The sequence below is a fragment of the Dendrobates tinctorius genome, unplaced genomic scaffold, assembly GCF_039654945.1.
Source record: "Dendrobates tinctorius isolate UK_male_01 unplaced genomic scaffold, ASM3965494v1 ptg000211l, whole genome shotgun sequence".
Lineage (NCBI taxonomy): Eukaryota > Metazoa > Chordata > Amphibia > Anura > Dendrobatidae > Dendrobates > Dendrobates tinctorius.
This window is the reverse complement of record NW_027361878.1, coordinates 23,448,488-23,474,571: the sequence shown is the minus strand read 5'-3', so window position 1 is coordinate 23,474,571 and position 26,084 is coordinate 23,448,488. Positions and strand designations below refer to the sequence as shown.

Genomic DNA, 26,084 nt, shown 5'->3' with positions numbered 1-26,084 from the left:
TATTTTCGAAGCGGCAGGCGCCTCTCTGGGCCCTGCGTTTGCTTCAGTTTGGGCAGCCAAGGCCATCCTAGCTTGGGCCAAAAGACTACAGGAGGGTCTTCAGGCTTCAAATCCTGAACTCTCGGACCAAGCGGTCCAGATGGCAGTGGTAGCAGACTACATGATTCATGCAGCCCTGGATTCCGCCAGAGGTGTAGCGGGAATAGCATCAAACGCCATCACGTTCCGACGCATCCTCTGGCTGCGAGAATGGAAAGCGGATGCGGCCTCAAAGAAGTCCCTCACGCGACTTCCGTATTCTACTGGTAGACTTTTCGGCGAAAAGTTGGACACCATGATAGCCAATGCCACCGGGGGTAAGAGTACCTCTCTCCCTCAACTAAAACCGAAACGCACGTTCAAACGAAGAAACCAGACGCGATTCCGATCCTTTCGGAATTCCTCGGGCTGGTCCGTTTCGCGCCCAGTGCAAAACCGCAACCGTTCTCCACGCAGAGACAACCCACGGACGCAGCAGCGACCGGACAGGGCTTGGCAGTCGAAAGCAGGCCAAGCGAAACCCAAGGGAGGAAAACCTCAGAACTTCACTTCATCATGACTCGAGACCTCCGGAAGACACCCCACCAGTAGGCGGCCGACTTTTACTCTTTCAGCAAGTCTGGCTGCCTATTACAGAAATCCTCCGCTGGGCGGAAGACACAAGGTCGGTTCTTTCTGCGGTACACATTCCGGGTGTAGAAAACTGGGAAGCCGACTTCCTCAGCAGGCAAGGAATGGACTCGGGGGAGTGGTCTCTCCATCCCGAGATTTTTTACCAGATCTGTCAACGATGGGGAACCCCGGATGTGGACCTAATGGCATCCCATCTCAATGCCAAGGTTCCCAATTTCATGGCCAGGACACACGACCCGCGGTCGCTCGGAGCGGATGCCCTGGTCCAGGACTGGTCCCAGTTCCGACTCCTGTACATTTTTCCACCCCTCCCCCTAATAGCCAGGGTCGTGAGGAAGGTCAAGCAAGAGGGAGTTCCGACCATCCTCATCGCGCCAGACTGGCCCAGACGTACTTGGTACGCCGACATCGTCCAACTTACGGCAGACGCCCCCTGGCGTCTACCCGACCGCCACGACCTTCTGTCTCAAGGTCCGTTCTTCCACCAGAATTCAGGGGCCCTCAATTTGACGGCATGGCCCTTGAAACCTGGATTCTAACCCAGGCAGGTTTTTCACCGGCAGTCATTGCAACTATGATCAGGGCAAGGAAGCCTGCCTCTGCCAAGCTCTATTATCGTACCTGGAGAGCCTTCTTTTCTTGGTGCGAATCTCATGGACAAGTCCCACTCCCTTATTACCTCCCGAAGGTACTAGGTTTTCTTCAATCGGGCCTAGATGCCAAGCTATCCTTAAGTTCGCTTAAGAGTCAGGTGTCGGCGCTTTCAGTCCTTTTTCAAAAGCGCATTGCTATTAAACCGCAAGTAAGGACTTTCATCCAGGGAGTTTCCCGATTGGTTCCTCCCTACAAACGTCCGATGGATACGTGGGACCTCAATCTGGTCCTGACAGCATTGCAAGCTCCACCCTTCGAACCTCTTAGAGAAGTTCCACTCTCCATTCTGTCTCAGAAAGTGGTTTTTTCTAGTGGCTATCCCCTCGTTACGCAGAGTGTCGGAATTGTCAGCACTTTCCTGCAGATGACCTTTCCTAGCCTTTCACCAGGACAAGGTGGTTCTCCGCACGGTACCATCCTTCCTTCCGAAGGTTGTGTCCAACCTTCACCTTAACGAAGAGATTTCACTGCCTTCCCTTTGCCCGGTTCCGGTACATAGAGTGGAGAAGGCTCTGCATACGCTTGACCTAGTCAGGGCATTGCGGATTTACGTGTCCAGGACTGCACCTTTCCGGAAATCCGATTCCCTCTTCATTCTTACGGAAGGTAGTCGCAAGGGGTTGCCGGCTTCCAAGGCTACCCTTGCCAGGTGGATCAAGTCCACCATACATGAGGCCTACCGACTTAACGGTTCCCCTCTTCCGGCCGGTATCACGGCACACTCTACACGGGCAGTAGGGGCCTCCTGGGCCATTCGGCATCAGGCTTCGGCACAACAAGTGTGCAAGGCGGCCACTTGGACTAGCCTACACACGTTTACGAAACACTACAGTGTTCATACCCAGTCCTCAGCGGATGCGAGCCTGGGTAGACTGGTTCTGCAGGCGGCAGTACCCCAAGTCTAGGGGACTGTCAGCACAATATTCGTCCACTGCTTCCCACCCAGGGACTGCTTTGGGACGTCCCAAGGTTCTGTGTCCCCCAATTAGGCGACAGAGTAAAGGAGATTTTTGTGTACTCACCGTAAAATCTCTTTCTCTTAGCCTTTAATTGGGGGACACAGCTCCCACCCTGTTGCCCTTACGGGCCGTTGTTTCCTGTTGAGTTCTCATATTGTTCTTGAGCTCGTACATAGTAGCCTTCTTACAGGCATGGTTATGTTATTTGGTTACGTTCCTCCTTATGCTTTGGCACAAAACTGGAGAAGGCTGACGCCGTCCAGGGGTGTATACTGCAGAGGAGGAGCCAAAGTTAATCTTTTTTCAGATTATGCATAGTGTCGCCTCCTAGTGGACAGCAGCATAACACCCAAGGTTCTGTGTCCCCCAATTAAAGGCTAAGAGAAAGAGATTTTACGGTGAGTACACAAAAATCTCCTTTTTGTCCCCTTTTTGAATATTGGCACCACATTTGCTATACGCCAGTCCTGTGGTACAGACCCTGTTATTATGGAATCTTTGAAGATTAAAAATAATGGTCTGTCTATGACTGTGCTTAATTCCTGCAGTACTCGGGGGTGTACCCCATCCGGGCCCAGGGATTTGTCAATTTTACTCATTTTTAGATGCCGCCGTACTTCCTGCTGGGTTAAGCAGGTGACATTTAATGGAGAATTTTTATCACTGACCATGTTATCCGTCATGGGATTTTCTTGTGTAAATAAGTCATTTAGCATATTGGCCTTTTTCCTCATCCTCATCCACCATTTCACCCAGACTATTTTTAAGGGGGCCAACACTATCATTTTTTAGGAAAACTGAAAAAATAATAGAAGCTCAAATACCATAAAAAATGGATTTTTATTTAGTACATGCAACAATGCAAATTTTACATATTTTCATAATAAAAGACAAATTTTATTTAATAAATGAAACAATGCCAATTAAAAGCGGGTAACACCAATACAAAAAAATTGCTGCACAAATATCCTATTGTATAGATGGATGATGCATTCCCTGCATAAAAGTGTGCCCAGATAAAGTTAAGCTTAATGAAGAATCCGAAAGGGTTATTTAACCAAAAAATGTCCAAAAGACTAGCCTACATGACCAAATGCTTGTGAAATGTGTATATATATATATATATATATATATATATATATATATATATATATATATATATACATACATACATACATAAGGCTTGTACCAAGTATTAGAGAGAAGTCTCTATTAATAGAGCAATGCAAGCATAACAATAATGGAATGAATAAAATGACTGTGCAAAAAAAGAACCGATTCTGGTCCTTAAGGTATGTAATTAAATTGCTATACAAAGCCAAGTGCGAAACGCGCGTTGGGGTCATTGCTGCTAACAGGTATAGACACAGATTCCTTACATGGGCACCTTTTGCATAACCAGTGTTTTATTGTAGCACTTTCTTATGGTAATGAGACTTGACTGGTTTGATTATTCATTCATCTTGGGCAATGCTAGTATAGCAATTTAATTACATACCTTAAGGACCATGGACTTGTCCCTCTTGTAGACTTGTTTGTCTAGAATTGGTTCTTTTTTGCACAGTCATTTTATTCATTCCATCATTGTTATGCTTGCATTGCTCTATTAATAGAGACTTCTCTCTAATACTTGGTACAAGCCTTTGTATATATATATATAAACATTATTTCACAAGCATTTGGTCATGTAGGCTAGTCTTTTGGACATTTTTTTGGTTAAATAACCCTTTTTGTATTCTTCATTAAGCTTAACTTTATCTGGGCACACTTTTATGCAGGGAATGCATCATCCATCAATACCATAGCATATTTGTGCAGCAATTTTTTTGTATTGGTGTTACCCGCTTTTAATTGGCATTGTTGCATTTATTAAATAAAATTTGTCTTTTATTCTGAAAATATGTAAAATTTGCATTTTTGCATGTACTAAATAAAAATCCATTTTTTATGGTATTTGAACTTCCATTGTTTTTTCGGTTTTCCTGCATTTATTGGAAGCACCAAGTAAATTTCAACATTATATCTATTTGGTCACTATCATTTTCTAGCTTCTTACTATTTACTGTATATAGTTAAATAATATTTTGGGATTATTTTTACTTTCTCTGGCAATGAGTCTCTCTGTCTAAGTCTTTGCTGTTTTGATTTGCTTTTCACAGAATTTATTTAATTTTCTGCATTTAATGCCTCATCACTACCTACTTGCTTTAATTCTCTAAATGCTTTATTTTTATCTCTTATTGCGCCCCTTACAGCTCTATTTAGCCATAGTGGTTTCCTCCTATTTCTCGCATGTTTATTCCCGTACGGTATATATTGTGCACAGGTCCTATTCAGGATGCTAATAAACGTCTCCCATTTTCTTTGTGTATTTTTATGTCTCAGGATATTGTCCCAGTTTATTGCACTAAGGGTTCATACCCATTTGCGAGAAAAAAAACGGTCCGATCTCCGTACCGAAAAAAAGGGCAAGTGTCATGCGATTTTCTCTGTGATTCCCCCCTCCACGGAACATCCTTATGACATGCGTATGCAATCCGTATGCAATGATATTTGTATTATGAGGTTTTACATAGAACAGTTCTCTCTATGTGAAAACTCATGTTAAAATAGCATTGTAAAAAAGAAACGTACACATCGTTTAAAAAGCAAATAATCCTATATATAGATAGTTGGTTATAGAGAGATATATATATAGCGATAGCAGAATAGGTGATAATTCAATTGTCAGAATCTGTAAAATCATTACAGAACCCGTCAGGATATGAGACATGGTCTACATACAGTAAACCATTGCATATCGGTTATATTTTTCTATGTCCCTCACTAATAATGTTAGTAGTGTATGTGTGTGAAATTTTGGAGCTGTTGGTCTTAACCCCTTCCCGACCTTTGACGCCACGTATGCGTCATGAAAGTCGGTGCCAATCCAACCCATGACTCCTATGTGGCGTCATGAATTGATTGCCCCCCTACGGGTCGGGTGACCAGGGTCACTGAAAGGACACCCAACCCGCACACACAGGACCCTTTATAGTTCACCCCGGGGGGGGGGGTGGCTTAGCCCCCACGTGCCTACGATAGCTCTGATTGGCTGTTACACTTTTAACAGCCAATCGGAGCGATTTGTAATATTTCACCAATGAAATTTGATTAAATATTACAATCCAGCCATGGCCGATGCTGCAATAGCATCCGTCATGGCTGGAGACCGAGATCTGACCCCCACACACGTGTGTGTGTATATGTATATATATATATATATATATATATATATATATATATATATATATATATATATATATATATATATATATATATATATATATATATTATATACATACACACTGACTGACTGACTGACTGAGGCGATAGGCCCCCGCCACTGACGTACGGTGGCTGTCTGCTGCTGCCTTTAACATAAGCTCCCCTCCCCCTTCCCTCTGCTCCCTCCCACCTTCCGATTTCCCCCCCCCCACGGTACCTGCAAAGTTCCTCTGGCCATTCCGGTGTCCTGGATCGTGGGCACCACCATCTTGGAAAGTGGCGGGCACATGCTCAGTCTGCCCGCTGGAATTTGCTGGCTGCAGATTAATTTTTTTTCATTTTGATCACTGTGATAAACTCTCACAGTGATCAAAAATGCACCCCCCCCTTTATCACCCCCATAGGTAGGCGCAAATAATAAAATATTTTTTTTTTTTTTTTCGGTCAGGGTTGGAATTAGGGTTGGAATTGGGGGTTCAAAGTGCTCACCACACATCTAGATAAGTTCCTTGGGGTGGTCTAGTTTCCAAAATGTGGTCACTTGTGGGGAGTTTCTACTGTTTAGGCACATCAGGGGCTCTGCAAACGTACATGACGCCCGCAGACCATACATGACGGCCGCAGACTATTCCATCAAGTCGGCATTTCAAAACGTCACTACTTCGCTTCCGAGCCCCGACGTGTGCCCAAACAGTGGTTTCCCCCCACATATGGGGTACCAGCGTACTCAGGACAAACTGGACAACAACTTTTGGGGTCCAATTTATCCTGTTACCCTTGGGAAAATAAAGAATCATTTTTGAAGAAAAAAATGATTTTTTATTTTCATGGCTCTGCATTTATAAACTTCTGTGAAGCACTTGGGGGTTCAAAGTGCTCACTACACATCTACATAAGCTCCTTGGGGGATCTAGTTTCCAAAATGGGGTCACTTGTGGGGGGTTTCTACTGTTTAGGCACATCAGTGTCTCTGCAAACACAACATGACGCCCGCAGAACATTCCATCAAAATCTGCATTCCAAAATGGCGCTCCTTTCCTTCCGGGCCCTGCCGTGCGCCCAAACAGTGGTTTATGACCACATATGAGGTATCGGTGTACTCAGGAGAAATTGTCCAACAAATTTTAGGATCCATTTTATCCTGTTGCCCGTGTGAAAATGAAAAAACTGAGGCTAAAGAAAATTTTTGTGAAAAAGTCCTCTTTTATTACTGATCAATTTGTGAAGCACCTGGGGGTTCAAAGTGCTCACTATGTATCTAGATAAGTTCCTTGGAGGGTCTAGTTTCCAAAATGGGGTCACTTGTGGGGGAGATCCAATGTTTAGGCACACAGGGGCTCTCCAAACGTGACATGGCAACCGCTAAATATTCCAGCATATTTTCCATTCAAAAAGTCAAATGGCGCTCCTTCCCTTCTGAGCCCTGCCGTGCGCCCAAACAGTGGTGTATGACCACATATGAGGTATCGTTGTACTCAGGAGAAATTGCCCAACAAATTGTAGGATTTATTTTATCCTGTTACCCATGTGAAAATGGAAAAAATTGATGCTAAAAGAAAATTTTTGTTGTAAAAATTAAAATGTCCATTTTTTCCTTTCACGTTGCTTTAGTTCCTGTGAAGCACCTGAAGGGTTAATAATCTTCTTGAATGTAGTTTTGAGTAGCTTGAGGGGTGCAGTTTTTAGATTGGTGTAACTTTTTGGTATTTTCTGCCATATAGACCCCTCAAAGTGACTTCAAATGTGAGGTGGTCCCTAAATGAAATGGTTTTGTAAATTTTGTTGTAAAAATGAGAAATCGCTGGTCAACTTTTAACCCTTGTAACTTCCTAACAAAAAAACAATTGTTTCCAAAATTGTGCTGATATAAAGTAGACATGTGGGAAATGTTATTTATTAAATGTTTTGTGTCACATAAAGTAACTCTATGGTTTAACAGAATAAAAACTCAAAATTTGAAAATTGCGAAGCTTTCAAAATTTTTGCCAAATTTCCGTTTTTTTCACAAACGCAAAAATTATCGACCTAAATTTACCACTAACATGAAGCCCAATATGTCATGAAAAAACCTTCTCAGAATCGCTAGGATGCGTTGAAGCGTTTCTGAGTTATTACCTCATAAAGGGACACTGGTCAGAATTGCAAAAAATGGCCAGGTCATTAAGGTCAAAATATGCTGGGTCATGAAGGGGTTAAAGGATTAATTCACGGAAAAAACTGGCATGGGTTCCCGCGCAATTTTCTCCGCCAGAGAGGGCAAGCCAGTGATTGAGGGCAGATATTAATAGCCTAGAAGAGGGACCATTGTTTTTGGGTCCCCCCTGGCTAAAAAAATCTTTTCCCAGGTAATTGTCTCTCATAGTTGTCATAAACCTATTACCTTTGCTGGAACTGCAGGTTTCTGTTCCCCAATGTATTTCAGTGTAGTTGAAGTCCCCCATAATAATGACTTCTCCTTGAGTCGCTGCTTCATCTATTTGCTTCCATTATTTTTGGAGCCTTATTACAAACCCCAATCAGTAATTTATTATTTTTTTCCTCCTCCCCTTCTCTCCAGCCACAGGGACTCTACATTTTCATTAGATTCACATATATTATTGCGCAGAATGGGTTATAAGGATGATTTTACATATAAATAGACACCTCCCCCTCGCTTATTTGTACGGTAGTTTCTGAACAGACCTTTTCTTACTTGTGACTCCGCAAAAACTCTTACTGTTTCTCTTATTCATTCTCGTCTGGACTATTGTAACTCTCTTCTAATCGGTCTCCCTCTTAACAAACTCCCCCCTCCAATCTGTCTTGAATGCTGCAGCCAGGGTCATATTCCTCGCTAATCGTTACACCGATGCCTCTACCTTGTGCCAGTCATTACACTGGCTACCCATCCACTCCAGAATCCGGTACAAATTTATTACCCTCACCCACAAAGCTCTCCATGGCTCAGCACCACCCTACATCTCCTCCCTCGTTTCAGTATACCACCCTACCCATGCCCTCCGTTCTGCTGATGTCCTGAGGTTAGCATCCTCAATAATCAGAACCTCCCACTCCCGTCTCCAAGACTATAAACGTGCTGCACCAATTCTTTGGAATGCACTTCCCAGGTCAATACGATTAGTCCCCAATCCCCACAATTTTAAGCTTGCCCTGAAAACACATTTATTCAGACTGGCCTACCGCCTCAACACATTAACCTAATCTATCCCTGTGTGGCACAGCCAAAAGGTTTACCATAACCAGGTTCCCTGCATCATGTTCCCACATGCTTTATGCATCCATTAGCCCTCTGTGTCTGTACTGATACACACTTAACATTATGGCTGGTCCATACAATCAGGGCAACTGTTACCACCCACCTTTCGTGTCTACCTCTTTCCTCATAGACTGTAAGCTTGCGAGTAGGGCCCTCATTCCTCTTGGTATCTGTTATGATCTATGTGATTATTGTTATGCTGTAATGTCTATCATCTGTACAAGTCCCCTCTGAAATGTAAAGTGCTGCGGAATATGTTGGCGCTATAGAAATAAAATGTATTATTATTATAGACTATAGCCCTGTAAATTAACCTCTTGTCCAGCCATGTCTCAGATATCCCCACCATGTCATAATTATGCTCCAACAAAATTAATTCTAATTTCTCCATTTTGTTGGCGAGGCTTCTGGCATTAGTATACATTTATGTATCTCTCTGTACCTCTATTCTTTCTGAAATTATTAACTGTTCTAACCCCACCCCCAATTTCATTATTTGTGCCCAGGTCTCTATCTGCACTGTCTTCCCCTCCTATAAAAGGAATACCCTCCCCTCCCCCCCCCGTCTCTAGTTTAAACACTCCTCCAACCTTCTAGCCATTTTCTCCCCCAATACAGCTGCACCCTCCCCATTGAGGTGCAGCCCGTCCCTAGCGTAGAACCTGTAGCCAACTGAGAAGTCTGCCCAGTTCTCCAGATACCCAAACCCCTCCTTCCTACACCAATTCTTGAGCCACTTATTAACCTCCCTAATCTCCCATTGCCTCTGGCGTGGCACGTGGTACAGGCAGTATTTCAGAGAATACCACCTTGGAGGTCCTTGCTTTAAGCTTTGTCATTTGTGCCAATGTGCACCATGACCGCTGGGTCCTCACCAGCCCCTCCCAGTAATCTGTCAAAGCGATCAGCGATGTGTCGGACTCGAGCGCCATGTAGGCAGCACACGGTTTGACGATCCCTGTCTTTGTGACAGGTTGCCCTATCTGTTCCCCTAATAATTGAGTCCCCCACTAACCAGCACCTGTCTGGCCTGCCCTGCTCTCCTATTTCCCCCCTTACTGGAGCAGACACTCCTTCGGCTTTCAGAGGGCATGCCTTGCTGCAGCAGTGCTACCCCTACACTGACACTCCCCTCATCCGCCAACTTAGCAAACTTATTGGGGTGTGCCAGATCAGGACTAGCCTCCCTGGCGCTCTTCCCTCTACTTTGCCTTCTGTCACCCAGCTAGCTGCCTCACTGTACTGCAGCTCCAACCTAGCATCCCCCCCTCATCTATCCCATTGACCATCTGCTCAGTGAGCAGAAGACTCCTTTCCATATTGTCTATGGATCTGTGTTGCCAGCTGCACATTTAGATCCAGTATCTGGGCTTCCAAATGCACAACGTGCTCACATCTTGCACAGCAGTATGCACCCTCGACCAGCTAGTCAAGGATTGCATGCATGCGGCAAGATGTACACTGAATAGCATTGGCAATAGTGGAGCACATTTAAACTACCTGAATCCAAAGTCACTGAATCACAAGTCACACACTTACCACCGTTCACACTTGCACTCCGGTCACACTTGGCTCACTCACAACTTGCTAAGGCAGAAGATGTAAAGAGGGTTTTTTTTTTCCCTTTAGCAGAAATCCACAACCTACAGCTCAATGCACTTCCAATGTGAGCTAAAATTTTATACATATTTTCATCCTTCTCCTATTTAAGAAATTGATAGATGCACTAAGATAATCTAGCAGCCCTGGAGTACCTTAACCTCCTCTCCTAAAGGCCTTTTTTATGCATAAGATTGTATTCTGCACCTGTGTTCTCAGTTTTATGCCCGGACAACTGAGTTCAGACCTACCCCTGAACCACAAAACTGGGGCCAATTTTTTAGTTTTTTACAGTGTTGTGTTACATGCAAATATGCATCATTTCTGTTTTCCCTATTTTTAGTCTTTTTTTTTTTTTTTTTTCTCCAAGCTAACTTCTGTTCTTTGTGATCTGTTTGTAGGTATATACTGTACAATTACCCAGTCATTTCTGCCATCATCGGCATTGCCAGCAACTTTGTCTTCATGAGCGTCCTGGTGTTACTCAGCTATCTGCAGTTTGGAGGTGGAAGATTCCGATTCAGGGTGAGTGAGGAATAAAGTGAGGAAAGCGACACACCAGGAATCCAGTTGATCGAAGTTGAGAGTATGACTACATGAATGCTTTTTTTTTCCCTGTAGGCTGCAAACGTGGGCAGCACCGAAACCGGAAGAGTGGAGACCCAAGAAGGCAGCGCCGCTCAGTCAGGTAAAGCCGCGTGTTATCATTAATTTAACATAACACAGCCTCCTGGTTAAAGGGAACCTGTCGGCTGATTCCAAACCATGGACCGCAACTATCAAGAGCCTGGAGCATTTCATGAAAAAAAAAATATATATAACGGGCTAAGCGTCACTCTGTCTGAAGCGTTTATAGACTGCGCAAGCACGACGCGCCTGCGCAGTCTGGCTCCAGACAGAATGAGGCATCCAGCGGTGAGGAGTGTGTATGGCGCCCGGAGATGGCAGTATGCGTACACACTGCATACTGCGATCTCGGGTGCCATACTTACCTGACCGGGAGGAGCGTTGCTGCGCGCTTCTCTTCGGCCGGAGACCGGGGCAGGAGTACGGCCGGAATCGCGCATGCGCATAGAGTGATCCGGCGCCATTTTACTGAAGTCACATTTGCAGTGTGCCTTCAGCAATATGGTGCCGGACAGTGCTATGGGCATGCGCGTACTCCAGCGCCAGACTCCTCCTCCAGCAGAACATGACAGCGCTGGAGCACAGGAAAGAAGGGTGAGTATAAATGTTTGTTTTTTGTTTTTTTTTTTTTTGTATGTGTGTAGTTTAATAGGGGTGAGGTTAACCATGCATACCACGAAAGGGGAGTGAGGGGACATGCATACCACAAAAGGAGGGTGAGGGGACCATGTATACCAGGATTGGGGGGTCAGAGGACCATTCATACCAGGATGGGGGGGTGAGAGGACCATGCATACCAGGATAGGGGGGTGAGAGGACCATGCAAACCAGGATAGGTGGGGTGAGAGGACCATGCATACCAGGATGGGGGGGTGAGCGGACCATGCAAACCAGGATAGGGGGGTGAGAGGACCATGCATACCAGGATAGGGGGGCAAGGGGACCATGCATACCAGGATAGGGGGGCAAGGGGACCATGCATACCAGGATAGGGGGTGAGGGGACCAAGCATACCAGGATGAGGAATAGGGTGCCATGCTTACCAGGATTGGGGGGGGGGGGAGGGGAGTGGAGTAAGGGTGCCATGCACACCAGGATAGGAGGGGGGGCAGCACATACCAGGATGGGAGACCATATACCAATAGAAATGCTCGCCACCCGGGCGTAGGACGGGTTCGTAGCTATATATAGAGAGCTTAGAGACTAGAGTAGGTCAAAACTAAGCACCGAGTCACATCTCCAGCAAGTTAGTAATGGACGGCAATATTTTGTTTTATGTTCTACCATCTTTTACCTTTAAAGGATATAACCGGTGATATTACATCTGGTCTGTTAGGTTGCTGCATACAATCACAGCACCAGCAGTATGCGACTGCCTCTGAAATTATACTAAGGAACATCTGACAGGTACTGTCAGGCATCTGATGGAGGATCGTGTGACCGGTCCATCAGCCACCTCCAATAGCAAAATGGTTCACATAGCAAAGCTGCTTTTCTCTTGAAGGATGCAGGTGGTCTGGTCACTTGGTCCTCCATCGGCTGCTTTTTTTATGGATGAAAGTGCTAGTCCTTTTCAGGAAAGCTGCGCTAATGAGACAGGGGCCAACTTCTTCAATTTTTTTTTCTTTTGCTCAGTTTTTTAACATTCAAAAGATCAGAAATAAACAAATCTTTATTTATGTTCTACAATGGAAGTACGGAACAGCCAAGGAGTATTCTTAGAAGATGACCATTTGCTGTTGGGGAAGAACTATAGCGACCATGGTTTGGGTCCCTTTTTAGCGTTCGGAGTCTTGAGCAAGTGAGGCCCCTTTTGTTGTCCATGTGTCCTAATATGACAAGTGGTCTTTATGAGACGGCCTTTTTATGGTATACGTGTCAGTAGGATATCCTTAGTAGAATTTACTTTTTGATGGGGTATTGAAGCACGAAGCCTTCTTGTAACATTATGTAAATAAGTGCAGGCGATAAGTCATGATGGTTACTCCTACCCATACCCAAAATGTTTCTTCTCTCAGAGCGTGGTGAGGATCCAGACACAGAGACTCTTGGCCAAGGTGAAAGCACTAGAGCAGATCTTACCCATGACGCTGGTACGTATGCTCATTACCATCCGTATTGACCTGTACACAGAATTCATCTTCAATGGTGGCAACCCTATGTACAGTCCTGGCCAAAAGTGTTGGCACCCTTTGAAATTGGTCCAGAAAATGAAGTATTTCTTTTATTGCAATTACACATGTTTTGCTTTACATGTTTATTTCCTTTTGTGTGTTTTGTAACAACACAAAAAAACAGAGAACAAGGGGCAAATTGGACGTAATTTCATAAAATTGGCTAGATAAAATTGTTGGCACCTTTCCAAAATTGTTGGTGAACAACTTTGCTGCGCGTTCAAACTTATCTAGTTTCAGGTGTGATTTTCATATTGCTCACACCTGTTACTTGCCACAGATAAGAGAAGTTGACTCAATTTTTACATTGTGTGTCTGTGTGTGCCACACTAACCATGGAGAAGAGAATTGTCTGAGGACTTGAGAAACTAAATTGTTGAAAAACATCAACAATCTCAAGGTTACAAGTCAATCTCCAGAGATCTTGATGTTCTTTTGTCCACCGTGTGCAACATAATCAAGAAGTTTACAACCCATAGCACCGTAGCTAATCTCCCTGGAAGTGGGTGGCAGAGAAAAACTGATAAAAGGTTGTCTGAATTGTGGATAAGCAGCCCCAATCAAGTTCCAAAGAAACTCAAGCTGTCCTGCAGGCTCAGGGTGCATCAGTGTCAGCGCAAACTATTTGTCCACGTTTGGATGAAATGAAATGCTATGACTGGAGCCTCAGGAGGACCCACTGATGACACAGACATAAAAAGATAGACTGCAGTTTGCCAAAATGTACGTCAGTAAGCAAAAATCCTTCTGGGAATGAGCCTTGTGAACAGATGAAGCAGAATTAGAGCTTTTTGGTAAAGCACATCATTCTAATGTATACTGAAAATGGAATGAGGCCTATGAAGAAAAGAACACCGTGCCTACAGTCTAATATTTGTGGAGGTTCAAAGATGTCTTGGGGTTTTGCTGCCTCTGGCACTGGGTGCTATGACCATGTGCAAGGTATCATGAAATCTGGAGATTACTAATGGATTTTCGGTCGACCAGTATCAGAAAGCTGGGTTTGTGTCCTACATCATGAGTCTTCCAGCAGGACAATGACCCAAAGCATACTTCAAGAAGCACCCAGAAATGGATGGAAACAAAGCGCTGGAGAGTTCTGAAGTGGCAGCAATGAGTCTGGATCTAACTCCCACTGAACACCTGTGGAGGGATCTTAAAATTGCTGTGGGGATAAGCTGCCTTCAAATATGAGAGACCTGGAGCAGTTTGCAAAAAAAGAGTGCTCCAAAATTCCATTTGAGAGGTGTAAGAAGATTGTTGATGGTTATAGGAAGTGATTGCAGTTATTTATTCCAAAGGGTGTGCAACCAAATATTAAGTTGAGGGTGCCAACAATTCTGTCCAGAACACAAATTGCAATATACTGTGTGTAAACTCTTCACTATTTTATCATAAAAATTACAAAATTGACAACTTTGGACTTACTGTTATGGTGTTGCATTTATATACACAATAATAGTAACTCATATCTACCAGCCGGCATTCCGTTGTTGATAGCCATTGTAGATGACTGACCATGGCCAGCTGACACCTCAAGTGACACGGTCAATACTAACAAATATGTCTATGTGGGCTCCCTCCGTCATCCCCTTGGCATTCCAGTGATGTGATCTTCTGGACACACTGGGTTTCCATGATAGCTGGGGGCCTCATGAAGACTCCTGCCTAGGTCTGCCATATTGGTATAGGAGTCTACTGTTATATCGCTGATCAAGCATCCATTTTATGGGGGCGTGGCCTGCTTGCTAATGGCACCGGTCACTTAGCTGCTGAGCTCCAGCCACTTCGACTCCTAATCGGCTCATTGCGGCTCGCCAGCGGCACCAATCTCTCTGCACACGGGGGGGGGAGTGCTGCGGAGGTATCCAGGATCGTAGCATGCCAAGGGGAAAATCCCAGAAGAAGCCGTCCCCGGCGAAAGTTACAGACTTCTTCTCCAGCACGGGGCGAGGGAAAATGGCGGCAGCATCCTCCTCCACAGCTTCCTCACGCTCATCCAGGAGGGGATCCACAGCAGGCCCAGACTTGGACACAGACGCTGCAGATATACCGCTTACCAAAGGTACAATGCAGAAACTGCTCAGTGCCCTCCGCTCATCACTGCAGCAGAATTGGAAAGATATGGTGGCTGAGCTGAGGGGAGATATCACTGCCATAGGCAGCCGTACAGCACATATTGAATCTAAAATGGGGGAGCTGACAAAGTCACACAATAGCCTCATTGATGCCAATGCAGCACTGGAGGAACAAGTGCAAAAGCTCCATACCAAGGTCTTGGATTTAGAGGACAGGTCCCGCCGAAATAATATAAGAATCAGAGGAATTCCAGAGGCCATACCAGACAAGGGGCTGCAGAGTTTTCTGGGCTCCTTGCTGCAGGAGCTGCTCCCAGACCTGACTGCAACTGATTTCCTGGTGGACAGAATACACAGAGTCCCTAAGCCTAAATCCCTCAGTGCTGATGTCCCTCGGGACACTTTAGCTCGCCTGCACTTTTACAAGACCAAAGAAGCCCTGCTGCAAGCCCTGAGAAAGAGACCCCCTCTGTCTGAGCAATTCCGGCACCTGTCCATTTTTCCAGATCTGTCTGCAGGAACCCTGGCAAAAAGGAGGGAATTTGCTCCTTATACCAAAGTTCTCAGGGATGAAGCTATATCCTATAGATGGGGTTTCCCTGTAAAGATCCTGCTTTTCCGAGCAGGAAATACCCACGCCTGCCATTCCCCACAGCAGTTGGCAAATCTCCCGGCCAGATCTCCAAGAGCTACAGGATCATCCCAACAGGATAAAGTGAATGAAGATTGGTCCGTCGTGTCGCGGCTGAGACTTAGTTGCTACTTTTAAGGTCCGCTGGTTCTGTTCAACCAGGACCCTGAACCCCCATGGCGGTAAATTTCCACCATACCGCAGGCCCCTTTTTTGGGCTTTTTTCTTTGTGGACTGATGCTCCCTACTTCAGTATTGTTAGTGATGTCAATATTGTTAGTGTTATCTCTTTCCTGCCTAACCTTCCTTTTCCCCCTGCAGCTCTAGGCAAGAGACTTTTTTTTCATGTACAATGGTACTGAACTGTATGTCTATAAATGTTAGGGGTCTGAACTTGCCAGCCAAGAGATCCATGTTTTGGCGGGAAGTGGTTAAATCCAAATGTGATGTAATATGTGGTCAGGAGTCTCATCTCCTCCAAGGGGACTCGCACAGGTTAAATAATGCTAAATTTCCTTTCATACTGCTGGCTTGTGGAAAAAAAAAAAAGGCTGGAGTATTCATTTGTGTAAAAAATACTGTTGCGTTCACACTACATTCACAACATTTAGACCCTGACGGTAGATACGCCATTATTAATTGCTCCATAAATGGATCTAAGTATACTATTGCAACCATTTACGCCCCTAACTCTGGTCAGATCAGCTTTTTGCGGAGGTTTCTTTCCAAGCTTTCATCCGTTAAAGAGGGTAAGCAAATAATCTGCGGGGATTTTAACATGGTAATGTCCAGCACTCTGGATTGCTCCAATACTGCTGTAAAGAGGAAGGAGATGAGCACAATAATTTCAGAAAGGCATCTCCATGATATATGGAGATACCAACATGCAAATGAGAGGGACTACACATTCTTCTCGCCTCGGTTCACCTCTTACAGCAGATTGGACTACTTTCTGGTTGATAGCTCACTTATTATGGATTGCTCAGATTCAAAAATTGGACTTATAGCTTGGTCGGACCACGCCCCCATATACCTGACAGTTCAGGAGCAAAACCGCGCGCCTGTTTTTACCCGGTGGCGCATGAATGACTCCCTCCTAGTGTTGAGCATTCCGATACCGCAAGTATCGGAATTCCGATACCGACTTCCGATATTTTTTCAATATCGGAAGTCGGCATCGGAATCGGAAGTTCAAAGTTGATTGACAGCCTGACGTCATCATGATGCGCGGTGTGTGCGCATCATGATGCGCCGTCATTTCGGGCCTTCCGGGGGTCTCTGCCGGCCTGCCGGGGGGCTGTGTGGACTGCCCGGGGTCTGTACCGGCCTGCCGGGGGGCTGTGCCGGCCTGCCGGTGGTCTGTGCACCCTGTGGGGGTCTGTACCGGCCTGCCGGGGGGCTGTGCCGGCCTGCCGGTGGTCTGTGCACCCTGTGGGGGGCTGTGCCGGCCTGCCGGGGGGCTGTGCTGATGTCCGGGGGTCTGTGCAAGCATCGTCCGATGGGACTACAAGTCCCATCTGGCGATGCCTGCTACCATGACAGTGATTGACACATTAGCCAATGATGGGACAGTAGTAGTCCCATCATCCGGCTAATGTGTTAAATGTTAAAAAAAAAAAAATGCTACATACATACTACATGCTACATACATACTACATACCACATACATACTACATTCATACTACATTCATACTACATACATACTACATACATACTACATACATACTACATACATACTACATACATACTACATACATACTACATACATACTACATACATAACACATATATACTACATGCATGCTACATACATACTACATGCTACATATATATACTACATACATACTACATACATACATACTACATATATACTACATGCATGCTACATACATGCTACATACATACTACATATATACTACATGCATACTACATACATGCTACATACATACTACATGATACATACCACATACATACCACATACATACTACATACATACTACATACATACTACATGCATGCTACATACATACTACATGCTACATACATACTACATATATACTACATGCATGCTACATACATACTACATGCTACATACATACTACATATATACTACATGCATGCTACATACATACTACATGCTACATACATACTACATATATGCTACATACATACTACATACATACTACATGCTACATACATACTACATATATACTACATACATACTACATGCTACATACATACTACATATATACTACATGCATGCTACATACATACTGCATGCTACATGCATGCTACATACATACTACATGCTACATACATACCACATATATACTACATACATACTACATACAATACATTCATACAATACATACATAGACATACAGTACATATAACATAGAGTAACATACTTACCAATACTTGTCACATTGTTCCCCGAAGCCATTGTCTTTTACGGAATAAATATTAACATAACAAACCACAAAAATACTCACCCACGATCCGAAGCAGTCCACGAGTGTGTCCCACGACGATCTTGGGTAGAGAACTGCAGCATCAGCTGTTGCTGCCGTTCTCTACGGGCTGCAGGAATCCAATGACGGAAGGTAAGTATCCTTCCGCACTGTATTCCTCCGCCACTTAAAAAAAAAAAAGTCCCTAGTCTCACTTTATGCCATTGCTGTGTGGGAAATTCCCACGCAGCAATGGCATAAAGTGAGACTAGGGATTTTTTTTTTTTTAAGTGGCGGAGGAATACAGTGCGGAAGGATACCTACCTTCCGTCATTGGATTCCTGCAGCCCGTAGAGAACGGCAGCAACAGCTGATGCTGCAGTTCTCTACCCAAGATCGTCGTGGGACACACTCGTGGACTGCTTCGGATCGTGGGTGAGTATTTTTGTGGTTTGTTATGTTAATATTTATTCCGTAAAAGACAATGGCTTCGGGGAACAATGTGACAAGTATTGGTAAGTATGTTACTCTATGTTATATGTACTGTATGTCTATGTATGTATTGTATGAATGTATTGTATGTAGTATGTATGTAGTATGTAGCATGTAGTATGTATGTAGTATGTATGTAACATGCATGTAGCATGCAGTATGTATGTAGCATGCATGTAGTATATATGTAGTATGTATGTAGCATGTAGTATGTATGTAGTATATATGTAGTATGTATGTAGCATGTAGTATGTATGTATGTAGTATGTATGTAGCATGTAGTATATATGTAGTATGTATGTAGTATGTATGTGGTATGTATGTAGCATGTAGTATGTATGTAGCATGCAGTATGTATGTAGTATATATGTAGTATGTATGTAGCATGTAGTATATATGTAGTATGCATGTTGCATGCATGTAGTATATATGTAGTATGTATGTTGCATGTAGTATATATGTAGTATGTATGTTGCATGTAGTATATATGTAGTATGCATGTTGCATGCATGTAGTATATATGTAGTATGTATGTAGTATGAATGTAGCATGTATGTAGTATGCATGTTGTATGTATGTAGCATGTATGTAGCATGTAATTTTTTTTTTTTTTTTACATTCAACACATTAGCCGGATGACGGGACTACTACTGTCCCATCATTGGCTAATGTGTCAATCACTGTCATGGTAGCAGGCATCGCCCGATGGGACTTGTAGTCCCATCGGACGATGCCTGCACAGACCCCCGAAGCCTGCACAGCCCCCCGGCAGGCCGGCACAGCCCCCCGGCAGGCCGGCACAGCCCCCCGGAGCCTGCACAGCCCCCCGGCAGGCCGGCACAGCCCCCCGGCAGGCCGGCACAGACCACCGGAGCCTGCACAGACCCCCTGGCAGGCCGGCACAGCCCCCCGAAAGGCCCGTACAGACCCCAGAGAGGCTGTACAAGGGAAAAACAGGATTTTTCTTATTCCGATACCGGAAGTCCCATAGACTTGAATGGGACTTCCGGTATCGGAATCGGCGATACCGATACTTTTTTTTAAGATCGGCCGATCCATTCCGATCCGATACTTTGAAGTATCGGACGGTATCGCTCAACTCTACTCCCTCCTAGCCTGTAGACAAATCTCTGAGGAGTTGCAGGCCGACCTCGCAGAGTTTTTTAACTTTAATGATAACAAGGAGGTGACAGAGGAAACGCTTTGGTCTGCACACAAGGCCTATATTAGGGGGTCATTCATCAAAATTGCCACTAGGGAGAAAAGGAGGCGTCAGGCAACTTACAAAGCTCTACTGTCCCACATAGTACTTTTGGAAGCCCACAATAAATCTGCCCCAAACTTGTCGACATCTGACGAACTCAGGAAACTAAGAACACAGCTCCGCCAGGTGTTGATGGCAGACTATGAGAAAAACTTAAGATCCCTCAAACAGCGGTACTATGTGATGGGTGACAGGGCGGGTGCCTTACTAGCCAGGAGGGTTAAAAAACGAGAAATGCAAAATAAAATTGAATACCTCGTGACGGGTTCTAATGCCACAATACGCAACCCAACGGAAATAGCCAACGCATTCGCTGACTTTTACCAGTCTCTCTACAACCTTAAAAATGACCCCACTGCCCCAAAGCCTACCCAAACGGCAATTCCTTCTTAAACAATATTATTTTTCCTCGGTTATCTGCAGTACAGCTGGAGCAACTAAATTCCCCTTTTTCTCTGGAAGAGGTTCGCCAGGCGGTGACCACAGCCAAAAGAAATTCAGCTCCAGGCCCAGACGGCCTCACTAACTCCTATTATAGGCAATTCACTGAAACCCTGTCTCCTTTCCTCCTGAGACTTTTCTCCTCTTGGCGAGCCACAGCAGATATTTCACCAAATAATCTAGAGGCCATTATAACTACCCTGCCAAAACCAGGAAAACCCCCTATTTCGCCACGAAACTTCAGGCCAATATCCCTCCTAAACTGCGACTTAAAATTGTACGCCAAAATAATCTCAGCTAGAATACATAAAGTTCTTCCATCACTGATTTCCCCGGATCAAGTGGGGTTTGTGGCCGGGAGGCAGGCGAAAGATGGAACGAGACGTATGCTAGATCTGTTTGCGGTGGCTGAGGGGAGGAAAATCCCCAGTGTATTCCTGTCCCTGGACGCAGAGAAGGCGTTCGACAGGGTGTACTGGGGATATCTGAAATCTGTTCTGGCCAAGTTTGGTTTCAAAGGCCCCATACTTAATGCCATAATGGCGCTGTACTCTAACCCTAACGCCAAAGTTCTGGCATCCGGATTTATATCTCGGAGTTTTGAATTAACCAATGGGACACGCCAGGGGTGTCCGCTCTCCCCTATCATCTATGCCCTTGCTATAGAGCCTCTGGCGCAGACTATCCGTGAATGCCCTCGGATCTCGGGGATTTGAGTGGGGAGTATAAATCATGTGATCAGTCTATATGCAGATGACGTGATTTTATCTTGCACTAAAGTAGAGGTGTCCCTACAACACGTAATGGAGATCCTGTCCTCCTTCGCTCAAGTCTCGTATTACAAGCTTAATATTACCAAGTCCTTAATTTTTCCGCTCTTCTTGCCAGCCTCTACCAGAGCCACTCTTTCTCATCTTTACCCTTTCAAATGGGAAGACGAGGGAATCCCCTACCTGGGTATTATACTGGCCCCGCTACACTCCGTGATCCGGAAAAATCTGCTGACCCTGCACACCTCATTGGATAAAGAACTTACTCGCCTTTCTCTTCTCCCGCTCTCTTGGGTGGCGAGAATGCAGACTTTTAAAATGATCTGTCTCCCAAAAATTATCTACTTACTTCGGTGCCTGCCCCTAACAATTCCGCAACGGTATCTCACCAAAATTCATTCGCTAATGAGTAAATTTATATGGGCTGGGAAAAAACCTAGAATAGCCCTGAGATGTATGCATGCCCCGTTCAGTGGTGGAGGAATGGGTATTCCTAATATTCTAACATATCACAGAGCTGCTATCCTGGAACCGGCTCGAGATTGGTGGAAGAATGATTCAGACTTGAGATGGTTACAGATTGAGTACACCTGGGCACAGGCCCACTCCCCTAAACAATTCATAGACTCCCTGCTCCTAACCCCTTCGCCCCCCGGCGATCTTCTACCCACCACAGCAGCTCTAAAGAAAGCTTGGTCCTTATGGAGCAAGCCAGTGTCACAGGCTCTAGGTCCCAGCCTTCCCCTTAGATCGCTGGAAGCCTTCATTCCGAATTTGAATCTTGCCGCCTGGACACGTGGAGGTCCAATTACCCTAGCAGATCTCTATAGAGAAGGCGTCCTACTCCCGTACTCAGAAATGTGTGTTAAATTTAACCTCCCCCGACACAGTTTATTCCAGTTTTTTCAAATACGTCACTTCCTTCAGTCCGCTCCTCACCTACCGGTTCCCACAACAGCCGACCACGCTGCAATTAAAAAATTCTTTCAAAATAGCAAAATCAAAGGCCTTTCATACATCCATAACCTGCTAAACTCCCCGGAACCGGACAAACAATTGCCGTATATGCTCAAATGGGAAAAAGATCTAGCCTCTCAGCTTCCGTCGCAAGAATGGTTCGCGGCCTCAAAATGGATCCACAAATTCTCTTCATGTCTCAATCACATAGAGCAATTAAAAAAGGTTCATCTGCGGTGGTACAACTCCCCTACTAAACTGGCTTCTTTTTCCCCACATATGTCACCTTTGTGCTGGAGGGGATGCAACCACAGGGGCACCTTGTGTCATATGTGGTGGTTTTGCCCTAAGTTATCTAACTTCTGGCAGGAGGTGTTCAATCTAATCCATGAGGTTACTAGTCTCCGTCTTTCCCCAAACCCAACCTTAGCGGTGCTACACATTGGCCTAGATGGGATCCCGGATCTTTTAAAAAATATAATTTCTCACATTCTCATAGCCGGCAGGTACTGTGTGGCATACAAGTGGAGGTCGGTGAGCCCCCCTACAAAAACAGAACTAATTGAGAGGACCAACCTACATTGGCTATACGAAACCAACTTGACCCCCAGTCTAGAGAAGAGAACGGTGAGACTTAAACAATGGCATCCGTGGGCCACTTCCCTTTATGCAACGGCCCTCCCCCAGATACAGACACCTACACCATAAATAAATTGATTGTGCCTAAGAATGCCATGCATGTAGAGCTGCTTCCCCTTCCTCCCCCCTCTCCCCGCTTCTATGTTCAAGTTGTTGTTGGAAGGGGTATTTAATGTCCCAGATTGATATTCTAATAATGGCTCGAGGTTATTCCACCTCTTGCTACTCATTGCTCCTGTTCTTGATGTGTTTGTATGAGAAGTTTGTATTTTTTCTGAAAACTCAATAAAAACCTTTATGATAAAAAAAAAAAAAAAAAAAAAGCATCCATTTTATAATGGGATTGAAAGTAAATGCAAAAAGAAGAGTTTTAAAAAAGTATATAATGGACACAAATAAATCAGAGGTGCCTTAAGTGTATAGGTTTTTGTTACCTAGAGTAATTCCACCATTTGTCAACCTTTTTTACTGTGATTAGAAAACAAGTGGATAACTATTGGATGCATACCATTCTTGACCATTCCTCTCTCTTCTAGGTGCGCAGCCTCGGACTTTAGGAATGACAGAAGAGAGCGAGGACAAAGAGGATTTCGTCACAAGTTTGCTGGGAGACGCGGACCTCCCTGGCGCTGTTGGCACGCACATGGAAACTCTGAATGAGCCTCAAACCGGACTGACGCTGCGGCAGCGGCTGACTCAGTGCAGCGCCCACTGATGACTCCCACCATTGAGCTTGCTCCCCCCACATCCTTCCAAAGTGTCAGCAGTGCAGTTCCTGATTAGATAAGGCTCTGTCTCATTCCCTGTTGTCTAGATGATACTCCCACCGTGTTCTCGTATACAGAGACTTGTACTCCGCCACATCTTGCAGCCGTGATCCGGAACCTGTGACTTTCCAGGTGTGATCAACTACAACCCTCCGCATGCCAAGACCGCCACAGTGGAGTAAAGACTGCAGTTTAGGATAATAGAACTAATCCAAAACCTTGTTGTAACCATTGGTCATGGCAGCGGAAATCCTCGTTATTTCCGTCTGTGACTCTCCTGATCGATAGTGTACACACAGTCACTCAATGTTTTCATTTTTCTGGGTCAGTTTACACAATTTTTGTTACATTTTGACATGTTCCTCTTTTTTTTTTCCTGCTATAATTCCTATCAGGATCTCTTGTATTTATCTTGTGCCAACACAGAAGATTGTGGTGTTTCATGAGCAGATGACTCTGCTGTCTTAAGATGTATAGACTCTTACACAGACACACATTCCACAGAGACTTAAAGGAAGTCTCCTCCTTACCTGTATCACTTCAACTTTTCCCAACTTGGGAGCCGTAAAGACACACCTTAATGATCTGGTATGTAGTGATTTTTTTTTTTTTCACGAATGTGCCCAGACATGATGATTTCCTAGGTGAGGACGTTTCTAGCTTTTCTATCCTTACAGAACATTCTACCACGTAGCATACATACTTATGTTCTATTCTAATGACCTTTGTCATGAGCCAAAGCGTGGACATAATTATTCTTGAAGGCATTAATTTATCTACTTGAGTAAAAAAATCTGATCTTAAGAGGAGTTATCCCATAAACAACATTTATCTCCTACCTCAGGGTGTCCCGATTGTCGAGCCCCTCACCGATCATAAAAACAGAGTAGCTAAAGTCTTTAATGATCATGTGCCACTTCTCTTCCATTAACTCTACTTTAGGTGAAGAAGCGGTGGTCACACGTACACATTACTGCTTCATTTAATAGAGGGGTATTGCCTCCCTCACGGTTCGGTGGGGGGGTCTTAGTGGAATTCTTTAGCAGTCTAATGTGTTGGGCGCTTACCCAATAGATGACCTTGGTGGAGAGAAGCAACCGCCCTGCTAAACTTCAAACCTTACGGTAGATGTTGCAGCCAAAAAAGTCCTACAGCAGCTCTTTTAGAGCGCACTGGAGCGTTTGGCCAAATCTGAGCGTGCCTATGTATGGAGGACACGAGAGTCCACCTTTCTCTGGCCCTATAAAGTCAGCTGTCAATCAATAAAGAGTGGGCGGAGATAGGAGGAAACCAAGCAGGTGGGAAGGTGTAGTTAAAAGTTTGGCCCTGCCAGGAAGCACCGAGCAGTGGGACTTATTTTGAAAAGTCATTCTGTGCGGACAGAGACCTTTTTTAAATTTCCTTCTGCTGAGAGGCAGATTTCTATAGTGGGACCCTTGCCTTGCACCTTTCCAGTCACTCCTGCCCATTCTTCACACCTCCAGCCGGACATAGGAGCGCGTTGCACCTCTGATTTTTCAGAATGACTTCTGTGGGACCTGTTGGTGGTGTCATTTTGCTTTCTGTTCTATTTTTTTATTTTTCTAAAAAAAATATTTTTCCCCTACTTTTGTTTTCCTCTATTACAGCAATAATTAGTTTGTTTCTTAGGGGACGGTCAGTGTTTTTGCAGTAGATAAATATTGGCTCTTGGGGCACAGCCAGGACCAATTTTAGGTGATAAATGACTGATGATTATTTATTTATATATTAATCTCATGGGCCACGGAGGCCGGCAATAGTTTTAGTGTAGGATCCACAGTTGATCAGCTTAATATTAACACAAACTTAGTAATATTTTTAACTGTTTGCTCGCTGCACCATATCTACCCTAGGGGGATAGAGAACATAGAAGAAAAGGAGGATTCCAAACCGTCGTGCACCGACTGCACATCGTTGTGTTAAACAATTAGTCATAGTTTATTTCTGAAGCCAAATAAAAATGCGTTTCCAATACTGTGAGTGGTCATTAAATCTGCACAAATGTAAGTGTGTAAGTTTCTCTGTACTGCTGCAAAACACATCAAATTATGCCCTCTCCTTGTCCATTTTGTAGAATTTTCCCTATTGAATTAAATAGGGAAAAAAAGGGCGTCTTCTATTTATGGAATTGCAAATAAAACTTTTGTTTTTCACAATATGAAGATTTCTTTGTCTTGAATCATTGCTGTGATTCACTTCCTTGGAGCACTGCACCAAGCAATACAAAATCCTATATATTTTGCCTGGTGTGTTCCCTTACGGATTGACTCACAAATGTTGTCTTTTTTTAGTTTATTTTTTTTTATATGCAAAGGCCGTGGTCATATGTATACTGTCAGGACAATATTAAATTTACCTCTACACATAT

The 26,084-nt window shown here is 44.4% G+C and overlaps 1 protein-coding gene across 2 annotated transcripts in view; it reads left to right on the top strand.

Annotated features, from left to right (window-relative positions):
• The window catches only part of BSCL2 (BSCL2 lipid droplet biogenesis associated, seipin), a 62,440-nt gene extending 36,566 nt beyond the window's left edge, over positions 1-25,874 (top strand). For both annotated transcript variants that reach the window (XM_073554620.1, XM_073554619.1), the window contains 4 exons: positions 10,809-10,932; positions 11,029-11,095; positions 13,053-13,127; positions 23,465-25,874. In XM_073554620.1, coding sequence (XP_073410721.1) covers positions 10,809-10,932; positions 11,029-11,095; positions 13,053-13,127; positions 23,465-23,643 — 445 coding nt within the window. In that variant the 3' untranslated portion in view covers positions 23,644-25,874. The remainder of the gene's footprint in view (positions 1-10,808; positions 10,933-11,028; positions 11,096-13,052; positions 13,128-23,464) is intronic.
• Positions 25,875-26,084: the final 210 nt, after the last annotated feature.